The sequence below is a fragment of the Trichoplusia ni genome, chromosome 9, assembly GCF_003590095.1.
Source record: "Trichoplusia ni isolate ovarian cell line Hi5 chromosome 9, tn1, whole genome shotgun sequence".
Lineage (NCBI taxonomy): Eukaryota > Metazoa > Arthropoda > Insecta > Lepidoptera > Noctuidae > Trichoplusia > Trichoplusia ni.
Window position 1 is genome coordinate 3,655,094 of NC_039486.1, and position 23,877 is coordinate 3,678,970.

Consider the following 23,877-nt stretch of genomic DNA (forward strand, 5'->3'; position numbering starts at 1 on the left):
ATTTAATTCATATGGCTTATAGGAACTTTATGTGCTTAGTATATTTCCTATCCGATATCCAAACCCAACCGAGTATCCCAAATACGTTTTACGCACACACAATACATACAAGTTGCAAGCAGAACGTGTGACGTAAGAGAATCTTATTTCGAGGTACATTTAATTTTGACAATATGCACAATGCATACAAAATAAATGATCTATGCTATATGTATGATCGTATGTTGTAGCTAGCTATTCCTATGACAAAACCAACTTACTTTGAAAGCATAGATCACAAACGCCGTCCCACTTATAACGTACATCCCTATGACTCTAGGGAAAAACATCTGAAAAAAAAAAGATAAAGTTACTATCTACAAAACACCGCTAATAATAATATCTCTGCTTCAGACATCCGCGCAATACGCAAAATGAGGATAGGGGGTCAAAATAAAATTATATTTATTAGAATATTTATCGCTTTTAATCTTAGTAAATTAATAAGATAACATAATATTAAGTATTTGGAACAGATAGATTTAGTAAGATTCTAAAACCGTGATAAAGCATAAATAAGAGGTCACCTTATACTATTCTATAAGTTAGTAAATAAGTAACCCCCTACCAATGGTGTGAATGCTGTATACAGGGCCCCTATTCCGCTATTTACAATAGCCGATGTATGAATAGATAATGCATTTGACACTATTCGCATTTTCCACAATAATTGGAAATTCTGTGCAGGGTGGAACACTCACTGCCAATACAATGAATTTCCAAATTTTCTATAAAAAATGCTTAGGAAAATCTGTACAGTATCATTTTAATACAGTTTCCATTCATTCATCGGCCAATGTAAATAGTGGCATCGGAGCCCGTCTTAACAATGAAATTTTAACTGAATCCTTCTCCAAGCTGGGCAGATAAACTGCAGATAGGACATCAATATATACCGTGGGGTCATTAAATTTTCCAAACGCTGTGAGTGTAGCTTGCTATCACTGATATCTTGACCCATACCTTCTCCTAGAGGAGAAAAGTAATATGAAGAAAAGACACCAACCTGTACCATTGGGTTATCGAACCCTCCCAGCGTGTAGGTCCAGTGCAGCGTGGGCAGCACTCCGTAAGCTGCCCAGCCGATGAACACACACATCTTGACGAGATAAGGCACGCCTAATTTCGGTATCTGAAGCACCATTGCTACGACGAAGATCACCGTCACTGATGTCATGTAGAAAGCCTTTAGCTCCTGGAAAAATAAAAATAGAATAAATATGTTAGGTAAAACTAACTGAATGAAGGACGAGAATTATTGAATTATTGAGAGCCTTCATTATTTTAATGGTAGAAAGAAATATGTGATAGAAGATATACGCCATTATTGAAAAAAAAAACAGTAAGTTACTACATTAATAATTCATTAATAGCCGAGAACAGAAGCAGAAGCTCAAAATTCGCTCTTTTTTTTATTTTACCTGACAACTTTAATAAAAATATGAGGCAGCAAAAAAACACACCCTGCGTTTCTAATCGATAACCTTTGCGATCGATCGAGTAACTTGCGAAGGACAAAATGAAGCAACCTTACTTGTAATTAAACACCTATCTATTCTTATTCATTCGTTCTACAATTCAACTATTGAAAAGAGAATCATAGGAAAGCTACCAGTAGCTCGTTTAGATTATATCTAAGCGAATGAAGTGAGATCGCAACAGCTCGAACAGTCGTGAGTTTAATCCCATCAAAGATTGCAACAGACATAGAATTACTCGGATGATTGGTGCAATCTCTACACACACCTTGAGTTTGCAGGCCATGCTTTAATTCTAAATTTTAAATTTAATCTTGAGGTAGATTACCTCAAGATTACAGAACGAGCATTAAAATCGCTTTTACTTTCCTAAACCATTAGTACAGATTAATAAATAGGTGCGAATAGTTCGTTTCGCGCGTGGAAAGTAAATGTATCCAAGAGTGACATTACTGAGCTAATTAAAATAATTTAATAAGGTCGGCATCCGGAGAACCCGTGGCTGTCCGATTTCTACCCAACAGATTTATTCAGTGCTGTTGCTGTTGCAACTTTATCAGCATGATTATGAAAATATAAGTTAGGGTTTGATTTTCCAAGTGCTTTTGTAACATAATTCACTATTGATTGTATATCTTCATAGCCTTTCTCAATAAATGGGCTATGTAACATTGGAAGAATTATTCAAATCTGCCCAGTTGGTCTTGAGATTAGCGCGAATAAACAAAGAAAATACTCTTCAGCTTTCTAATATTAAAAATATGGTACGGCAAAAAGCAGTCATTTAAATTATTTACTTGAATGCTAATGTAATGCATGTTTGTTTAATTCGAAATAATCATTGTGTTGCTAAATGTATTGTTTTTAGGCTAATTAAAGATCATGGACCTGAATGTTAACATTAAATTTTTAGAGTTCCGTAAACAATACGGACGGACAGTCCATCCGTCACCGGACAGTCATGAACCTTGATAGCTAGGAATTGGACAGTTGCAATTTTCACAGATGATATTTCTGCTGCCGCTATAAAAAAAATACTAATAATAAAGATCGAGGTAAAGCAACGGTGGTAACGGTTATAAATATGTTGTGTGACAAAAAAGTAATGTATGTACAGAGCCTTCAGTATCGCCAGACTCTTACCGCTTATTATAATATTTAATTTAGAAACAATAAGCATAACTACCCAGGCAGGCATGAAATCTAAAATGGGTGATGGTTTAGTAACATATTCGTGGTAATTAATTAGTCAAAGAAGTTCAAGAACAATAGACACACATATTCCAAATACCCACTACAAACTATACCCATTTCACTCTAAAAAAAATCTTTCAATATGAGACAAAAAAATAGCTGTCAATAGTGTCAATATAAAGTTATGAATAAATGTCATAAAATTGTATGTTTCTACGAGCAACAATTCATTTTAAGTATTAGAAATAAGGTATATTTTCACAATTTCTAAATTGTTATTAACCTACTACAACATTAAGATCATTCTTACATTACGACGAGCAATAACCTACTCATAATATCGACAACAATACGACATATTATTACGTATTTCTTCCGCCTATTCTAACTTTAAGACAGATACTACGTGTGTGGGCTACTTAAATTTAAAATTTACACATAAAACGACAATTTAAATTCGAGTACACCAAGTAGGATGGTATGAGAAGGTCATTGCTTTGTATTGCAACGTCAGTTACAAAATAGGGAACCCCACACGCATACTTATGGCTCTCATTGGCAAACAGCTTACTGACTTAAATGTTATGCAAAAAGCAACCTTATAACTGTCACATAAAGACGCTGTTGTAGAGTCGTGTTTGGTAGGCTGTATGAAAGAACTCAACTGCTAAGCATACCACGTTCTGACCGTAGTCTTGACCTTAAATATTTACGAAATCAATCAAATCATTATGAAGAGACATGTCTCTATGTATTTTTAGATTTATTTGAATTAAAAATTACATCAGTCCTTTCATAATCGGCATATAAACTTAAAATTCTACCATCTTTGTTTTTACTCCATAACGTCAACTCGAATATCCCGTCTGTTTAGGTCAGCTGAATGTGTCTATGTGAATTGTGAAACAGACAAATTATCTGCGACGCTACATTGACTATTATAATTAAGAGCATTTGCCCACGGCTACGCCCGTGTTGACATCCACTGGAAAATGTATTTTTTTTTTCATACCAAATTGTAGATATTGTAATTGGTTAAGCAGTTTAGCCATAGAGACAATTTTACTTTTGCATCTATAGTATATGTACGGTGTACGGAAAACTACCTGAGAGCAACGGTAGAAACACACTACGTTATTTTCTAAATTGCTATAGGTAGGTACGGCAATTAAGTACTGCACCTAGCTGCTAATTATATCTACGCTAGGTAGACTCTTCTAATCATCTATTCATTCTCTCTTAATTACACTTACACCATGTTTCTATGTAACGTTGGTTATTGTTTTAAACCTCCTTTAAATTAGCTTCAATTAGTTGTTTAATAGATATTTATTCAATAACAATAAAATTTCAATAAAATCTGGGGTGTTCACGCCCAGGGACTTTTCAGTTTGCCAAATTTAAAAAATGGTAACCCTTGCTATAGTGTTGGTAGTAAAAATATTTGGATACTAATTAATTATCCGAAAATGGAAAATAGAAACATTTTCTTTTTGTTTTTAAAATAGCTTTAATATCTCCGATTAGTTTACGACGACTTTAGTCACACAAAACCATGGGCATTCGTCCCGTAAACCGAAGTTAACATGTATCGTACCGAAAACTTACACTTCCCTCACTAGAAGTCCTAAAGGACTTGTAGTCATTAAGATCTGAACACCAAAGGACTCTTTACACTGCACAAATAACGTAATGTTTCAAATCAGCCGTTATAATGTGTTCTTTGACTTTGCCAATAGTTTTTGTTGTACTTAAATGTGTTAAAACTAAGTACAAAATGTGCTTAAAGAGGAAAAACACTAATACAAAAACCTGTTTGTCTGGACTAACGCTAATATCGATTCATTTAAGTTTTTGTTGAATTTATGAATTTTAAGACCTCTTCAATTCAATTTAAAAACCTATTTTCTTAAAAGATTTTCATAATTAGGTATAAGCAATTTAATTCAATTAAGCAGGTGTACCGTTTCTATTTATTTAATGCGTAAGCATTGTCCAAAACAGAATAGTCAAAAAATAATTAATCGTTGTGCTACAACAAAAAGTAACATTGAATTCATCAACATAAATTAAACCTTTACCTATGAATATAATATTTCTTTATACGAAACATTTGTATCTTCATATTATGTTTATTTTCGTCAATACTTAGTGTAGCTGCCTATACGCCATGTTTGTTTTTTTTTTTTAATAAAGAAACGACTCCCGCACTAAGGAATTTAGTCCTCGTTTCGCGAGGTTTTTCACAAACCAGGCTTAATCATCTTTATTGTTGCTTTACATTTATTTTTAGTCTCGTTTTTTTTAAACCGAGTTTTTAGACTGTAAGTCACACAAGATTTATTACCTTTATCTAAGCAAGTAGCTAAACAAATGGAGTATACATAATATAAACTGTCAAACAACATGATAATATCCAGTCTGAATAAAAGAGAGATTAACACTTGTGCATCAAAGTATACCATATTACAGCAAATGAGTTGACGAGGTGAAAGTAGACCAAGTTCAAAGACGTAGTGGTTTTGTGATTTTTGTATTAAAGCGTTGAATACTCTGTAAATCCAATGGTACTTTCACTTAACTGTAAGTCTTGAGTATAGAGCCCGTGCATCAAGTATCATTGATTAGCGTCTGAACATGTCAAGAGCTTCCTGACTACTCACTTCGTCACACTTAGAAAGTGAAACGAACTTGTATTTGAATAGACAAGTTCAAATAACAGAACAATATACCTACATGTATAAACAGAAAGAGCTTCGTTGATAAGACTATTTCGACGTTAAGACCAGTCTTTGAATTTTGAAATACCAGTTTATAAGTTTCGAATCATTATTTTTAATTGACTTTTGAGAGTGAGAATATAATACACTTGAGAGGATGCGTTTGTCGTTCATGAATTTGAAAAAGTAATGTTTTAACAAAATTACTAAAGAAACAGCTTCTAAAATGTATCATGTCTCATTATATGAAATCATCAATTCTTCGCCAAAGAGAAACAAACATCGCACGCAAACATTGAAACGCACATACTACCATGCACCATGGAACCACGTGTAACTTGAAACTCATAACAAACTATTTGTCATTTTTGGAGAACGTATACTTACATAATGACACCAGAACGCGTAATAAACGCCGGAAGTGTATATGGCGAGCAATGAGAGCGCGATGCCAAACAGGTCGTACATGAGGAACGTGTTGTAATCGTGTTCCGAACGGCACGAGAACGTGTGGTAGAGAGCCGACAGCGCCATGCATATCTGGAAAACAAAAGGCGATATTATCACGGTGATTATCACTTGAAATATAATCACGTACAAGAAGATAACTTCGCAACTATCCCAATGCAGGAGAAAAAACTCATTGCCTATCCCTAAGGAAGTGATTGGCAATAACTAAGATCAAAATTGCGCACTGCGGATTTCAGCGAAATCTTTGGAAATTATTTGTGTTTATTCATAATGGTATGCTAAAGACAAAAAATAATAGTTCTGTTAATTCCTAGACCAGAGAAACGATAAAAGTCTTGTGATAAATGTAAATGCTATTTTGTATGCCAAAGGGCTATGGTATAAATTCTAATCACCTGACTTGTAAAATAGCCTCAAAAGTAATATTGACAAATTTACATAATTCATCTCTTTAAATTTTATAGTCCTATGCAATTATTGCAGCTACATATTAATTATATATTCAGTACGGTTTGTTTAATAGACATACATTTAGGCCAAAACCTAAGGTGTTGACCTTCCATCGAAGTAGTTCTGTGGAACCATTAAGAAAAGATTCAACAAAATATTGAGCTTATTAACAAAAAAAACGAACATCAAGTTTGAAAGCATCGGAAGTGTGTAGTATAAGGATTTATTACTTAACGCTGGGAATATTCAATTAAACGAAGTTGCCTCTATATTGGCTTAAAGCCAACTATGGCATAATGGCCTTGGCATATTACAACATAATTCCACAAACTATGCCTCGGAAATGGTTTTGACAAGTTATCAATATATGGGGTCGTTATGCCAACTTGTTCCGAAATTGCTTTAGCCGTTCGTGATAAATTACGGCAGATATAGATGTAGGCACTATCGTATTTAATTGACACTGTGCTTATTACCCTGCTTCCGTCTCTAAATATCTACTTGTCACGCAAAATCCACTTGAACTGGTTAACTAAAGTATCCATTAGCAGACTGTTTGTAATCGCATATCTAAAGTAGGTTTATGCATAAACACGTAAATGTTACGAGATTATTCGAGGAAAACAGAATCTTGCTTATAACAGTTTTAACTACAACCTTCGCGAGATGAAGGCAAAACAGCATCCAAGAAATATTTCCCAAAATAGTTTACCTACAAAACGGATACCCCAGAAGTCATGCGGAACTGTTATTAATGAGATTCCGTAACCTTGTTCTAATCAGAAATAGCAAAACATAATAAAACTATATCAATCTTGGTAGAACAAGTTCCAAATCTCATTAAAGAAATGCAAGGATTTATGCAAGTATGGCGAGGAAGGCCAGCAGTACCATCTTGGATTATTAAACGTAATGAATACTTAGAAAGAAAATCGATAGACCAACGAGGCTTCGTCCAATGCCATATTAAACATGCACTTTCATAAATGGAGAATCAATTTCCTTTTCGCGACATTTCGCTTCGATGAGACGAATTTTCTGTTTCTTTGACTGAATTTTAGTAACATAAAATACTGATATGAAGATGGGAGCTAGAACCGTATACTTAGCTTAGCAACGGTCGAATGTAGTTTTTGGGTCAGATTTCAAGACGAGCCAAGTGCGTTGGAGTATTAAGGTCGGAAGATTGATTCGGATCGGATTACTTCGCTGTGTCGTAATCTTTGGGGTATCAGAACTTAATATTTTTCTGCCGATTTAGAATAAGGCATATCAATGTTTTGTATGGCTTTACGATGAAAAAATGCCTAAGCCTAAAAAAATCGTTTAACAGTTTTGTACCCAATTAGCTTAACTTGAAGTTTCTTATTACATTGTAAAACTATCTCAGAAGTCAGAGGCCACATCCTCCCCACTATATAACGAGACCCCTCCATGAAGGCATCATGCCACTATTCACTCGTTCGAAACAACATTACAACATCAACAGACTGAGCCACTAACGAGTATATGAATGAACAGAATATTTTGCAAATGGCGAACTCGTATGAAACTCGAAACAATACTCATTAAATTGTGAGTTGGTCAGTCATCAACAAAACCTGTATACCTCAGCTTTCTTTGACACATTTCGGAACCTTTCATAAAACACAGTACTATAAAACCTTGAATATTTAAAGTTCGCTATGAATAGTTATGGCAATAGAAATATGGCTGTTCAAATTCTACTGACACAGTGAAAACCAGTTTAAGCTGGTAAATTATTGCCATGTGTATGAGACTATACGTTTTTTACAAGAAATGTAAACATAGACACCTAGTCCGCTTTAGAATAGAAGGGAAAATACACTTGAAACTGAATACTTCGTGTTAAGGTGTTGTCAATTTTCTCTTCAATTATGGATGGAATAAACGAAGGCATAAATAATATGCTCTTTGTATTATAGTTGACGTATGTCTGCTAGCGTGTTGATGGTGAAAGGCTTTATAATGGCTAACTTCGAAAGTTCTTTACATTGTAAATATAATTTTAATAACAAAGAGATTTGTAGCTAGTACTAATATGTACGGCCATAATAACTTACTTTGGCTATTTTTATGTAAGCCTTATTTATGTATTTAGTGAATATATTTTGAGTTGGGTATACAAATGTTTGACCTGTATTCAATAAACTGGTTTTTGGGTAGCAATTTACACTTTTAGAGGCTTTAATTTGGAACGTTTAGCATGGGTAGCAATCGGGTACTTCAAATTCAGGTCAAATGCTAATACAGGTTATTATCAAACCCTGTATTTCAAGTCACTTTAATTTTAAACTGTGCCAATATAAGGCTTAGGTAAACTAATATAGTCTTCCACAAAAAATGCACTAGAATAAACATCAACAGCCTTCCGAAGATCATTAACGTTCTTTTTTATAATTTGTTACTTTCACTAACGGGAGAAAAGCGGGTCGAACAGAGCCGCAAACTTTCAAGACGACGGCCAATGGTGTAGAGTTTATTTCGTAATGTACACGTCACAGCTTGGATATTATATTACGCAGTTCGCGAATGGACATAAATGTGAGTACTAATCACTAAAGAGATACCAGGGGGGCAATAAACCTTGCAGAGGCGTTTTTTATAACTCAACGTGATTCCTCCAAACTTTAACTCAGCTTAATAAGAACATTTTGCATATTTCTAATGTTTTGGTCAAACAATAATTTAAAGACACTTCTTAGAATATTATTTTAAAAATAATTATGAATATTTCATTACGGTATCAATACATTAGTAATGGAAAATGTTATTTTTATCAGACCAAAACATTCATATAGAAATCTCCTTCTATATTAAGCGTGATGACGGAATGAAAATCCAATATCTATTTAGCGCATCAATTAGAGAATGGACAAAATATTAGATACGTATTTTCCCATTCTTGTCCAAAATAAGCAAATGCTTATGATGTCTAGATTGAGAACAAAAATATGGTTGTGTGGAAGAGATCGCCGAGTAGCGATAACACCGCCAATTTGTACATTTTACATGTTATTTACTGTATCAAATGTTTTCTTTTGATGTGCAAAAAAGTGGATTTGTAAAAATATGTGCCTATATGCATTGCGAAATTACAAATTAATTTATAAAAATAAAATATTATCAAACGCTTAAAAAAATACCTTCCTATTGACATAGATTGCCGTAACAAGAATGCAAATGACTTACCAAAAAACATGAGAAGAGGATTCCGGCTACAATTTTGTCTGTGACCGTCGCATGGATATTTATGATCACGAGGTCATTTATCGTCAGGAACAATAATAAGAAGAATCCAAATATGTGAGTCCATATGTTCATCGTCTCATTCGTCCACCAGAATATGCTAAAACAAAATTATAATACATTCAAACGGTTAAAGAATGAGGAAGCGAAAATTTGAATTGCATAACAGCCATTTTGGCAGTAGGAGGTCATAAGATTTTCGATAAGAGGCTTTTTGTTTCTATTTGATCAAGCAGTGTTTTTGGTTTTACCTTATAACCTTATGTTTATAATATAAAACAATTGTAAATTGCTGTAAAGTTTGAATGACAAAAGCAGTCAACAATTTACAAAAATAAGTAGATTCAATATTCAATTGCCATTTTATGAATTCGACCTTTTATGTTCTTTATTAGAGATGCATAATAGTTCATCTAAAACCTAAAAAAATGAAGAATATTTATACGTCTTGTTATTCTTGACCTGGTCAATATGGTAGGTACTAATATTATGAGAAAGTTGCGCAGGGTATGCGTGAAAGATCCCGTGACTCTGGCTTAGGCAAATGTCGGGGACAGGGGTATTTTTAGCCGCAGAGAGTCCGTGATATCCCCACGCCATGCCATACGCATGAGCTACAGTCATTTTCTTTCACCACGGACAAAAAGGGACTATTATAAAGGGTAAATAAATTCCTATTTACCCCCAAAGCTTTTAGCGCTTAAGATTTTTTTTCTCAGGATTTGGAAGGATATCTGTCGTCAAGTCTAATATTACAGACTGTGATCAAAAAGGTACGGTAAGTTATATCAACTAAATATCTCTAATCAATTAATACAATGTGGTGCATTGTTATCGATACATTTTTTTCTGTAGTCGTATATAGAAAAACAGTTTCATTGTGAATTTGGGCGAAACCTTTTACACACTAATGCGTTTCTATGTCTTACTAATAACAACAGCCGTTAACATGCATTGCACAGTATTTCATTTAAACTAAATTATACAGTTACACTCTGATTTACACAGGTGGGTACTTAAAACGATACAATGTACTTTTATATAAGCCCATATATGATTTCATTTGCAGTATCAATTTAGTAGGGTCCCTTCTGAAACTATTTTAGTTCTGTTTTTAGTTGAATCGGTCTTGTATTAGTAATATTGACCTAAACCAAGATCAAGTGTTCTCAGCCCCTGTAGCCAAGTAATATTTCTACCATCATGCATGGTTATCATCAATACAGAACTAGGTAACGGAACTAGGTCGTTTCGATAACTCTTGTGACTTTGAACTGTCGTCAACTATGTTCGGGTCGGCTTCCAGTCGAAAAGGATGCAACTAAGTATTAGTGTTTTACAAGGAGCGACTGCTGACCTCCTCAACCCAGTACCATTGGCAATACGATACCCCTTATTCAGACTGGTTGTCTCTTTAGTCTTAACACATTCATTAAATATTTATTGATTGACAATAATGGGCCATCAGATACTTTTTGATTCTTTGAATACGACTTAAACCAGAAAAAAATTAAATGGTTTATTTGACAGTCCTATCTTTTTCTGATACTGACTAATATCTAACAGTACCACTTTCCTACTTAGATGCAACTTGTAGTAAATACTTCATATGTAGTTATTCCAACGCATAGCTATGCTACGGCTCAATGGACCAGTAATGAGGTTTCTGTTGTGAAAAATATATTGCATTTCCAAACAACCTAGTATCGTCATTGAGCTACTTCTATTTACGCAAAAGAATATATCGTAAACGCTCGTTAACACGAAAAAAATAGTTTCATAATTTGTGAACTGTATTTTTTAGCAGGCAAGAGTAATCTTAACCATTCATGATTTTATTTTGTTTATTACAACACCTTAGTCTTAGTTTTAGTGTCTGAGCATTTTAAGTTTTTATATATCAATGTTGATAAATTCCTTCCATGATATCAAACCTACGGCTTACATTGTCCGCTAGTTTGGCAATTGGTAGTAGATAGTTTTGCATAAACGTACAGACTTTCATAACTTCAAATAAACATACGTACAGACTGCTACAGAGAATCCGCGCAGTATATTTGATACTAGCTCTTCGCCCGCGTCGAGGTCGGTTTTATCGCGTTTCTATGAGAACTCTTCAAAAGTCCGGGATAAAAACTATCCTATGTTCTTTCTCAAGGTCATCTCTGTATCAAATTTCATTAAAATCAGGTGTTAAAATCAGTTTAAGTCAGTGGTTTAGACGTGACAGCGTAACAGACAGACAGACAGACAGACAGTTACTTTTGCATTTATAATATTAGTAGGGATGTATTAGAGTAATACATATCTGTATTTTATCACACGCAGTGCCTTAACATGTGCGAATAGGTGAATAACAATGTTTTTGCAAGAAATATTGTATAGTGCAGCTAGATTATAAATAGGTAAGTATAAGTTGTGGTTTCACTTTCAACAGTTTCAACTCATATTATTGACAGACGCTGTATTATTTATCGTGTACCTACCACCTTTCTAGTACCTAGCCATTGTCAAAGTTCAAGTTTACTTTCTTTCCAAGTTCAAGACTAAGAGAGGAAAAAATGAAATATTATTTTTAAATTTCGATGTTTTTAAGGCTTTGAACTGGCCGCGCATTTTTCATTTCACTACTAGGGCATGGGCCTCCCGCAACGGCTAGATAGTTCGTGGCTGCCAGTGTCAAAAGGGGAGGAAAAAAGCAAAAAATCATTGGACTCTGGATTTTAAAATTACTCTTGTTTCTGGCTATTTCTTAGAGGGCCCGATCCAACAATTTTTTAGAAGAACATAAAGACATAACATATTATTTTATAGTTAGCTTCTTTGTGGAATGGTTAGCCACATGCGCGCGGGCCCCGATATACGGCAACATGTTCGCAAGCTGCCACAGCCATACAGCCGGCTGCAAGGCAGGCTAGTGCGCGCCGTTTACTGCGATAAGGTCTCAAATAATAAACGATATAGTTCGATGAGAATCTGATAACAGTCGATATATTTTATAGCACAGACTAACGACGACCTATACGCGAATAATTGGGACTTCGTGACGGATTTTTATTTGCAAAGGTTGTTTAAGCTGTTGAGCTCTTTTATAAAAACTGGATAGGTAATTACTCTGAACTTCATCAGAACTCTTGGTCCATCTCCCTCTTCCCAGGTTCCCAAGTATAATACTAGTCTCAAAGTCTCTGATTGGATTTTGGTCTGGGATGTTGTTTTTTTTTTTCAAAAAAAGAAGAATGCATATTATAATGTGTATCATATGCATGTCATTGTTTTAGTTGAGATTCAAAGTTGACAGTAACCTCCGAAACATGTTGCCAACTTCTAACATAAGAAGTTGGGATTGTATATTTTAGGAATTTATACAACATACAATTTTCCAATAAGCTTATAATATATATTTAATTATTTACCTTTCCCAACACAGTCTAGTTGGCAGCAATTTCCTGTATCCATCCCTAATGAAGGGATTATGCTTGATATATTCCGGTGCCTGCTCATACTTGAGCAGCTGCCTATAGTTGATGTACTCTTCTTCTTCTTTGGTCATGTTGTTGTTGTCTTCCAGTTTCTTGCCCCGCCTGAGCAGGCCATTGCTCTGACAGAAGCTTTCTGAACCACATTCATCTTCCACCTAAAAAATGTAGCAGTGTGTAAACAATGCTGATAAATCACTTGTTAACAATAAGTCAGCCACAAATTGTACAGTCAGAAACAAAAGTTGAATAACACCATGAGTTCCACATTATAGCTGAATATCCAAAGTTGACTTTCACAGAAAAAGTTTTACAAAATCACCAAGGTGTTTTTTGTGATAAATAAATATTATAAATAAAGATTTCATTTCTCAATGGTAACAAAAATTATTTGCTTACTATGTTCGGATGTTTTGTAAGTCTGATTGTGCTTTTCAAGTTTTGTGGCCCATTGTACACTATGTGGAGGTATTTTTAGAAGTCAAAAGTTCTATATCTCTTTGCGTTTACCATTTCTTATGAAAAACGGTAACACGCATGTATTTGTTTTGTCCTATACTTATGACATAGTAGGTTTAAAGCTTGAAATAAAATCTAAATGTAGGTAGTACTTAAATAAATGTAATATTTTTTTTTCTCAAATTTCCATGACAAAAGTCAGCCAACGTTAAAATAATAGGTGTCTTGTAATAAAATAACTTTTTAACATTGATAAAATGATAGTTACATATTATTTTCAAAGAAAAAAATTAAAGAGATGTGTGAACTCTATTATAAGAGCAATAATAATTTATTATCTTAAGGGTAGGTTCAAAAACTTTTCGAGTACAATATTTTATTTATAAATATATTTTTTAAATTGATCTGTTTTGTAAGTAACAATGAGTGAGTATACATACACTTACTTTTTCTATAGGCACAAACTGGACGGTCTCTGCCTGGCATTCACTAAGTTTTCTTGTCATAGTTAAAGTCATTTTAAATAATTATGATATTTAAAAACACAACCAATTTAGAGGTAGTACAAAGACGAACGGATGGGAAACATTTTTATATCCACTATTTTTTATAATATATAAATGCGTACAACAAAGAAAATATCTTTTCATTAAGGATCACAAACAATCAAAAAAATACTAAACATTCACTCAGTGTAAGACGACACAACCTATCCCTCTATTCGTACCAATCATACTAATTTATTTTCATCTTGTCAAACATAAAAGACAACCGGTTCCTGACAGCAAAAATGACACAGCAGCTGAAGAAAGTGTTGCCATTTTCTAATTAACATTTTATTTATTTAAAGTCATTATTACTATTCGGAGGTAACAACTTACGTTTCTATTATCGATACGCAAAAGATACAATGGAAGAAGATATAATTAAAGGGATTTAAAAAAAAAACGCATGGCATTAGTAACATTCCAGTTTCCATTTTAGTAACAAATAACAATTTTTCGACGTAACATAAGAAAATCTATGATTTCAGCTATTATTCAAATTCCCAGTAAATACTCACTACCGCCGTTATTCTCAAATATGTAATGTTCAATGCACTTTGCACAGCTTAAAGTTATTAAATTATGTTTTACCTTCGTTTAAATAAGTAGCGAAACTAAAAAAAAATAGACAAATAGTTATTATTTTCCATTTTTTTTCTAAATAGCGGGTTTTAGGATTTTTTCATAGAAATATAACATAATCAAATTTTTATTCATGACTTAGATACACTAAACACTACAGAAACTTAGCTCTTTCTCTAGATAAAAAGCTAAGGTTGTAAAATTGGTGCATTAAAATACTTTTTTTTTGCCTTTACATGAATAGCTTGATAGTGTAGTAATACACCTAAGTAGGCAGTAAAAAGATAAAATATTTGAAGCCTACTTAATTTTTATACATATGTTGGATATAAATATGCTTGCCATGATATTCAGTTATTTTCTTCGTCTTTCTTTTTTTGTTCATCTTATTAGTAAAAGCTATCGAGCATTTGTTGTTTTTAAATTGTAAATATTAAAAAATACAAGACAAAATATTAGTATTTACTTTTTTGTGGAGACAGAAAAGTATTTTTTTCAACAATTTATGTAGCCGCGCTTATTAGAATCGATTACACCTGGGAAAGTTTCAAATTGCAAAAATGTGCTTTAAAATAGCTGGCGTGCCTACTTCAGTAATGAATATCTACAAATAATCCAAAAATAGCGCCCCGGAGAATTCTTCAACCATGATGACGTCACATCCTAGAAATTCCAGTGTTGCCACACCGCAAAACCATTGGAAAATCAATAATCATCGTAATTTTACTGTAAACAAAAAAAAAGTTGAATTAAATTTAATATACTTTATAAATTACTGGCTAAAATATCTCTCTCAAAGTTTTAAATATCAATTTTGTACTTACTTGCATCAAGACAACCAAAAATATACCAAAATTAAAAAAACGTGTTATCCATGAACGGTACCTACACGTTGAAAAACTGTGCATGCAATTCAGAACGGTCTTTGTAAATGGTCGATTTTCCTGTTTGCTGTTCTCCATTTGCTGAGAGTGTATAATTTTGTTACAATCCGTGCTCTGTTCTAGTTCTTATTTTTTCTTATTATAAGTTATTATTATTTTTTATTTAAGCGTTTAAAGTTTGATCCTCGATAATACAAATTCGTTATTACTACATAAAACGACTTAGGTGGTACTTTTGCGTTTAGACGGGAGCCATCTTGCAATCTCTAATCAAAGGTCCTTGGCTCACAGTTTCGTTGTCTAGTTGAAAGTCAGTTTATTCCATCATAAAATAATCAAATGGCGTTAAAACGAATTAATAGGGTACGTATTGCAATTTGTGTCCTTTATTTTAACAATTTGAAGCCGTATCAAATGAAGTGTTGTAAAATTGGTATCAGACTTCGTAGTGAATGTTTCGTCATTGTGAATACCTATTATCGAAATTTCTTCTGGATAATTCCTTGTGCGTGATGGATTTATTGAAATCATTAAATGGTTAACATATTTCGTTTATAGAGTGCCTTTTATACTATAACGGTGTTTTACTGGTATATGTAGGTGACAATTTTGTGCACACGGCGTACATAAAATGTCGGAATTATGTGCCAATTTTGAGGTTTTCTTGTCATGAAACTCATCTGTGACGTGAAAATGTGGAAAAAATAGGCGTAGAGCTGTTATATGTGATAGGAAACAGCATCGATCGTGACTCAATGTAGATGTTTCGAACAATATGTTAAGCCCCCGTTTATATTTCGATGTGATGATGTGACATGTTCTAGTCTTGGTATTGTGCTCTCTGTTGTTGTGTACACATGGTATTGTTTTACTGTTCAGGAATTACAAGATCTGGGCAGAGATCCACCAGCACAATGTTCTGCAGGACCACACGGTGAAGATCGTAAGTACCTATTGATCTACAGCCTACTTATTTTTTGTGACTCATTGTGTTGTATAATAATAATACTGGGAAACAGTGTCATGGAGGGCAGGCAATTCGATTTGGAATTAAAATCAGTATTGATTTTGTTGTGTAAAATGTCATGATGGTGACTGCATTTTTATTTTTATTCTGTGTAAATATGATTACACCTAAATGATTAATTTTCTTTACCCACTTACTACACTAGGTTTTTATCAAATGATCATACAATCATGTCTGGATCCTTGTGGACATCTTGATAATATATTTCATAGCAGTCCACTGTTGACTATGTAAGTTTCACCAGCTTATTTCCATGGAATACTGGATGATTCAGTAAATAAAAAAACATATTTTTTCAGTAGTTCAATGTGTTAGTAATAATTCAAAAGTTACTGTTGAGAGAAGTTCCTGGCTCTGTCATGTATTTATATTTTGTAGGATGACTAATTCTGATTGTAGATATTTTCTATAGTAAAACTTTTGCAAACATTAGTTGATGTTCACAGAGGATAATGAACCCTGAGCGTATGACTACACTATTTATCACAAAACAGCATTACATAGTAAATTAGAGATATAAATAGGGCACAAATTAATATGACAAAATAATTGGTTTGTCTTTGTCTTGAACATTACTCTGAACCAAAGAGATAGCTTGTGTCAATGACCTTGCCTTGTCAGAAATGATCTTTTTTTATTTAACCTTCTGGTCTACAAGAAATTAACTGTGTTTTATTGAATTCCTTGGCTTTGTATTCTTAATGTTTTTCTTGTTGTTTTCAGTTTTCCATTGGCAAGCCACAATTATGGGTCCAGTAAGTAGTTTTATTTACTATATCACTAACATGTTACATTTTTTAATGACTGGCATAGTGATATCAACTTGTAGATAGCAGTATAAATATAGTGATAAAGCATGTGGAACAGAAACTAAATAATCGTTTTTGTCTTTACAGGTTGACAGTCCTTATCAAGGAGGAGTATTCTTTCTGACCATACATTTCCCAACAGACTACCCATTCAAACCACCAAAAGTTGCATTCACAACACGTATTTATCATCCCAACATAAACAGTAATGGTTCCATTTGTCTTGATATTCTGCGCTCACAGTGGTCTCCAGCACTCACCATATCCAAAGGTAACTGCATTCTGTGCATCATTTTTTGTCTGTCTATAATTTTACTCTAAAATATTTGTTGTTGGTGTATATATACTCTTACATACAGACAATTGACAAATAACATTTTGACTTCCAGTGTTGCTCTCAATCTGCTCACTCTTATGCGATCCAAACCCAGATGACCCGTTGGTGCCAGAAATTGCTAGGATCTACAAAACGGACAGAGAAAAGTACAATGAACTAGCCCGTGAGTGGACGAGGAAATATGCCATGTGATGAGTCAATTGTGACGTCAGCAACACATACACACACATCGCCACAGCCCGGGCTCTATTCCCCTTCCCCCTCCCACGTTCCTGCTCCCTGTTCCTCTATTGTCCTCATCAAAACTAAATTAAATGGAGATTGTAAAAATGTTCATGGTCATTCTAGGATCTGCCTAATTTTTGTCGTATTTGGTAATTTTTGAATGCGATTATATTGCATCTGATCTAAGTAACACAATTCCCATGTGCAAATATAGTTTCTGTTTTTATCTAATAAGAAACATTTTCTATAAGAGCAAAATTCTTTTTTGTTTTACATTGATGTGTCAGTAGATATCTTTACACTCCTTTAGTTGAAGTTTAAAGATTAGTTAAATTTACATCAATTTATGTAATTCCTAAACTATTTGTACTTTAACTAGATCTAAATTGCATTGTGAAACTGTACAATAGCCATATGTTAGGAAATGGAGCGTTCCTTGCTTACAACTTACTAATTGTCCGGTTCACTTAGGGATTTTGTCAATGAAATGTAAGTAAAGCTCATAAGTGTTAAGAACATTTTGGGTAATGTAAGTAAGTGGTATCACAAAATGAGCTCGTTGACGGAGTGAGTGTTAATTTTTTTTACTAGAAAAACAACTTTTTTTTTAAGTTAGTAAATGTAGCGTGCTACAGACCAGACTGACATTGATTGAAGTGGTCAGTTTTCTTTCATCCACAATATTTTATGACAATGGAAAACGCTCCAATAGTTACAACATTCAGTATAAATTACAGTGTATCTCATAAGATAATAAGTTACGATTAATCTAGATTTTTTTCAATATGGCGATTTATATTATAATTTTATCTAATATATATTGTGGTTGTAAGGATACCTGCGTTGTGATTTCCACGAATATCCTATCCATTGAACCATCCTTGTTTCCTCTGAGTAATGAACAAAACTTATCGAAGTGAACAGCGTCATGGCACGAGTGGCTAAGCATGGGTGTGTTAACGTTACAGCTGCAGGCAAGAGGAAGCTTTTGTTCACTTGATCTATCACTGGGAGATTCAAATTTAAAGCTTTTCAAATTGTAATCAACCAACAACTTGTATTTTAGCTTCACTAAATTGTAAGAAACAATAAATTATTGTGTATGTAAATAACACCTTGAGCTTTATTTAGGCAATTTCCTGGTAAATACGTAAGCGACTGTAAATATTCATTTGAGTTTAATTAGCTGACATACATGTTGGTCACTGGGTCACTGACTGAGAATCTGCCAAATAATTGCTATGGAAAGAGATTTTATCTTTATTTCGCAGACTTGTTTGCGTATGCTTTTATGTATGTCGTTAGCATTAGGACCTGAGTTAAACATTATTCTTATGATGTTAATAGTGCAGCTAGATTTGAACTCATTCTACCGATACTAAGCAACCCTAATGTTCTAGAAAGAAACGATATGTAGTACTCATTGCTCTCATTTCCTGCCAAATGATAAATCCGTTCGTTTTATATACTAACCTTATACACGCATACGGGCACATATCCTTATTAATCCATGTCTATACTGATGTGGTAGTCTCGCCAAAGTTCTTAGTGCTGATTGCTCATTCCGATTTTTCTTATCGTAGGTTGTTTCCTACTTTCACACTGATTCTGATCTCATTTCCTCGGATCGCATCGTAGATAAACGTTATTTCAATTATGAGGCACAACGCTGCCAGTATACAGCTGGAAAAGTACCTTAGACTAGCGTCATCATCTATAATGACTTGCACATTTTCATCTTTAATATTAGAAACCCAAATTAATTATTTAAAGCTTAGGATCCATCGTTGCATTTTTCCTCTGAACACGAACCATATTTATGTCTCATATCTAATGGGGCCGTTTATAACTCCACAACCTAACTCTACGACATAATTTGGAGCTAATCTCAATAGTATTCGCAACAAAAAAGATACCTACCGTGCTTATTTTTTTGATAACATTCTGCTAAGATAAATAAAAATGCAGGTAGCCATATAATTTCATTCACTTAATACAATGATTGTTTTGTGCTGCTAGTAGCACGCTCCGCTAGCGTTACCTAGTCGATTAAATTCATCGTTAATGAAAAAGATTTTGTGAATTAATAAATAGACTATTTGAAGCGATGACATTACGTTAATTATTGGCAGTTTTCTCTTAGTCTTCATTTTAAATAGCCCGTGCCCTAATACAGACCTACCAAATGAAACTAATGATTTATTTATGAACCGGCACGTTATTCACACGAAACAATTAAGCTTGATAAAATCGAAAGAAATAAATTGATGATCCTATTAGCAATGTAAAGAGGTTACTTAGTTACTAGATCTTTGCGATTATTAGTATGAGTTCATGTTTTCTTTTGTCAATTGTTATCAGCCATGGTATATCAGGGGAAACTGTAACTTTACTTTCCAACTGTATAAAAAATAGTAAAAAGACGAAAAAGTAATTTAAATAAATTAAAGCCATACTATCATACAGTTTATTACAAAAAGTAATAAGAAAATAATGGAGGTACATAATTTACAAAGGCACATATTTATAATGTTATATTCTAATGATTACAGTTCAGTCGTTTCCATATTTTTTGCATTTTTCATTTGTTCCAGTTGTTGGTAAAAGTCATATTTCGCCTGGTTAGTTTGAGCTTCGGGCTCGTTGGATTCAATAGAAGGGAAAGCCCCTGTGGTGATGAAGTAGGGTTTCTCGTTAGACAGGTCTTGGTCGACGGCGTTTTCGTCGAGGGAGTCGCGTTCCGAGCGGCTGAGCTGGTCCTCTGACTTGTACCAGTCGTTTTCGTAAGCGTGTAACCATATCGGATTCGATCCTTTTGTACTGTGTTTGTTTGTATTGGGGACGCGACCGCCAGAACTGCGGATTGTCATGTCCGATTCCCCAGGCGTTGGCGATGCTGTAAGAAATAGTTACTATTATTAAAGTTACGCTACTTGTTTTAAATAATAAATGATTGATTCATATTGTGAAGTCCATTTTTCACTAACTTTACGATCGAACCTTACTAATAATTATTTAATAACGAAATTAAATTTTCTCTCATATCTCATAAGGCAAGCCTACAAGCATGAACGTGTATTTTTAACAACGTTGATTGAATATTTTCAACACAACATGTGGTAAACATGCATAAACCTACCGAATTGATACAACAATGTGCATACCAACCGAGCTACCATAAAAATATAATACTTACAATAAGCGGTTGCCGTGGCCGCCTTCAGCCGCCGCACGTAGTCCGCGCGCTGCGAGAGACACATCATGACGGACAGCACGAGCAGCACAGCCAGGAACAGCGACGTCCACACGAGCCAGAACACCGTCTGGTTGGACGACAGCGTTTCTGCTGTCAGTGGCTGGTACTCAGCCGGCTGCGTATCGAGTACGTTGAACTCCTAAAAGCAATAAACATAAGTATAATATGGCACATAACTGCACCTGCTTCTTCGTACATACTGTGTAGAATCGCATGGGATTTTAATCCTGCAACATAGGTTTATGAATGGAAATGGAATCAAAACGAAAGTCTGTTGATGAGAAGTGACAGCTACATCCATAATAAAAAATGAGTGGAATACTTCATTTATGTATGTTTTATCGTTTACTTACCTTGAAAAGATCATCCAGCTGTTCAATATTCTTATCCACAAGCTTTAATACTTGTTCAACTTCTAAAACCGAGTGATCCTGTCCGTTCACAAGGTGTAAATACAAGTCTGTCTTAGTGTTATCAACGGATCCGTCTTTATTCTCATGTACTCTTAAATCATCGATGTTGACAACTGAGTCTGTTACTCTTGCGAGTTGTTCGCGGAATACGTGTATCTTGTCTCGGATTTCTGATGGGTGGGAGCGTAGGACAAAACGCACGCGTTGGTCTTCACGTAGGAGGTAGATGAACACGTGCGCTTCGTCTTGTAGACCACCTGTATCGTTTGCTAACACCTGTAAAAATAATGAGTGATATTGAAGTAGTAATTGGCACATTCTATTTAGTCGTTTTCGAACGAACGGTAAGCTGATTCCACAGTAAACTCGAAACTAAAATATTTCAGCTTTTTTACAGGTGAAAAATGATTTTTATGAAAAAGATATTGCATACCTGGAAATCGAAGTATCCTTTCATTCCTTTCTGTGGGTCAAAGTTCAAGGACACTGCGCCAGTTTCGACATTGACCAGAAATGGAGATACTTCTAAGTTTTCTAGGCCTTCTGTCAAAGTCTCCTTGACTTCTCCAATGAGGTAGTAACTTATTTTAGCATTGTCACCTTCGTCTAGATCTACGGCCTAAAATAGAATCCAAAAATATGTTTGTAACTGTTATATTGACTATGAAATTAAATTGGTACAAGACGTATTTTTTATTAATACTGCTGTTAAAATCTGAACAGCGCATTTTAAAAGTGGCAATATTCTCCAAAATAGTGTTTCAATATATTGCCAACAGAGGGCGCTGTTGTAATCTTCAACTTTTATTTACCTACCAAAACTAAAATTAGAAATGTAATCGGAATGTAAAAAATCAGTAGGCATAATGACGCTGGGAGTATTTTACGACACAATAAAACAGTAAATAAGCTGTAAAGTACTAAATATACCTTAACATGCATGAATTCAATTCCGAAATCAGCTTCCGTAGTGATTCCTCCTGTGAATATTTGGCTGGTGAACTTGGGTGCATTGTCGTTAACGTCATTTACAATAATGTGGACTTTTAACGAACTAATTCCGTCTACGTCTTCTTCGTATTTAGGCTGAGCTACACAATCTTCTGACGCCAGTATGGTTAGAGTATATTCCGACTTCAGTTCTCGATCTAATGGTTGTTGTGTTGATAGTCTGTGTAAAACATAGTAAAACCTTAGACATAATCATTTTCCCTTATAAAGTAGTATCTGGTAATCTATCATCGACCTTCGGTCCCTAATATGACTAAGTGAGGCCTGCAACTTTGATCGCATGGATGTCGGCTGCCGCTGCAAAAAGAACTATTAGCTACCGAAGTTTTGACAAAATTGTTGCGGGCTTTTGAAACCGAAGAACTCACAAACTATTATGCTTATGATATTGATGTGATTCCTAGGGATGGACAAAAAATAAGTGGTCTAAATAAAATTTTCATTTAATATACCTGTGCGTACTCCTGTGCAACTCAAACATATTATCTTTATCGCCATCAACAATATAATAGCAGACAGGTAGAGTAGGTTCGTCTCCGCGGTCAATTTCATCTCTCTCTATAACACTGGGCAAATATACTCCACTTCTAGGAGAATTCTCTGTGAAATTAATGTGTATGTGTTTGTTGGGAAACCGTGGACGGTAATTGTCTACGTTTTGCACGTATATAGTCAGATCCAAATCTGAGCTTAACGGCGTGGGCAAGCCGAGGTCGTATGCTTCTATTCTTAACTGTGAAAGAGAAAATAATTGTTTAACATACATTCAGGACTACAAATAATGTCATACATACGTGTATAAACAAAATAGTAATCAGATCTCTTTTTTTTTAACATTTACTCTTTATCTTTTTTATCTAAGGTTAGTAGATCAAAACAATAAAGACATAAAACGGGTATTTATTTTTCGGCATTAAAGCCCATAGTTTTACGAGTTATGGACACTTAGCCATACAGAATAATACATTTCCCATATTTAGGACTTTATACTACTTTATCTTCAACGCCAAATACCTTTACATTAAAATCATACATAGGAAAAAGAAACGCGTGTCCGTTTAATTTTATATAATTTTGACATAATATTTGTTGCAATGCACACGTCAGTTTATGACGTTAGTTAAAACTCAAAACATAAAAGATAACACTCTTGATACGCATTACCGATTTATGTTATGTACATCATTAATATTGTTATTGATATGTACATCTGCAATGGCATGATAAG

General features: G+C 34.1%; 3 protein-coding genes across 4 annotated transcripts in view; 1 reads left to right on the plus strand and 2 right to left on the minus strand.

Annotated features, from left to right (window-relative positions):
* Positions 1-14,358, minus strand: part of LOC113497744 (progestin and adipoQ receptor family member 3) — a 16,329-nt gene extending 1,971 nt beyond the window's left edge. The window contains exons 1-6 of one of the 2 annotated variants that reach the window (XM_026877438.1): positions 14,001-14,358; positions 13,039-13,259; positions 9,566-9,722; positions 5,819-5,971; positions 1,046-1,234; positions 261-329 (exon numbers count right to left, since the gene is read on the minus strand). In XM_026877438.1, the coding sequence (XP_026733239.1) occupies positions 261-329; positions 1,046-1,234; positions 5,819-5,971; positions 9,566-9,722; positions 13,039-13,259; positions 14,001-14,078 (867 nt within the window). In that variant the 5' untranslated portion in view covers positions 14,079-14,358. The remainder of the gene's footprint in view (positions 1-260; positions 330-1,045; positions 1,235-5,818; positions 5,972-9,565; positions 9,723-13,038; positions 13,260-14,000) is intronic. The other variant, XM_026877439.1, reaches the window with a different exon arrangement.
* Positions 14,359-15,602: 1,244 nt separating this feature from the next.
* LOC113497745 (ubiquitin-conjugating enzyme E2-17 kDa) lies at positions 15,603-19,078 on the plus strand. Its single transcript, XM_026877440.1, has 5 exons — positions 15,603-15,934; positions 16,451-16,514; positions 17,322-17,353; positions 17,495-17,678; positions 17,797-19,078. The coding sequence occupies exons 1-5, from the start codon at positions 15,911-15,913 to the stop codon at positions 17,934-17,936; spliced, it is 444 nt and encodes a 147-aa protein (XP_026733241.1). The 5' UTR covers positions 15,603-15,910; the 3' UTR covers positions 17,937-19,078.
* The window catches only part of LOC113497743 (cadherin-23), a 33,185-nt gene continuing 28,125 nt past the window's right edge, over positions 18,818-23,877 (minus strand). Inside the window, exons 23-28 of the mRNA XM_026877437.1 lie at positions 23,102-23,382; positions 22,569-22,809; positions 22,072-22,257; positions 21,579-21,914; positions 21,166-21,364; positions 18,818-20,865 (exon numbers count right to left, since the gene is read on the minus strand). Coding sequence (XP_026733238.1) covers positions 20,516-20,865; positions 21,166-21,364; positions 21,579-21,914; positions 22,072-22,257; positions 22,569-22,809; positions 23,102-23,382 — 1,593 coding nt within the window. The 3' untranslated portion in view covers positions 18,818-20,515. The remainder of the gene's footprint in view (positions 20,866-21,165; positions 21,365-21,578; positions 21,915-22,071; positions 22,258-22,568; positions 22,810-23,101; positions 23,383-23,877) is intronic.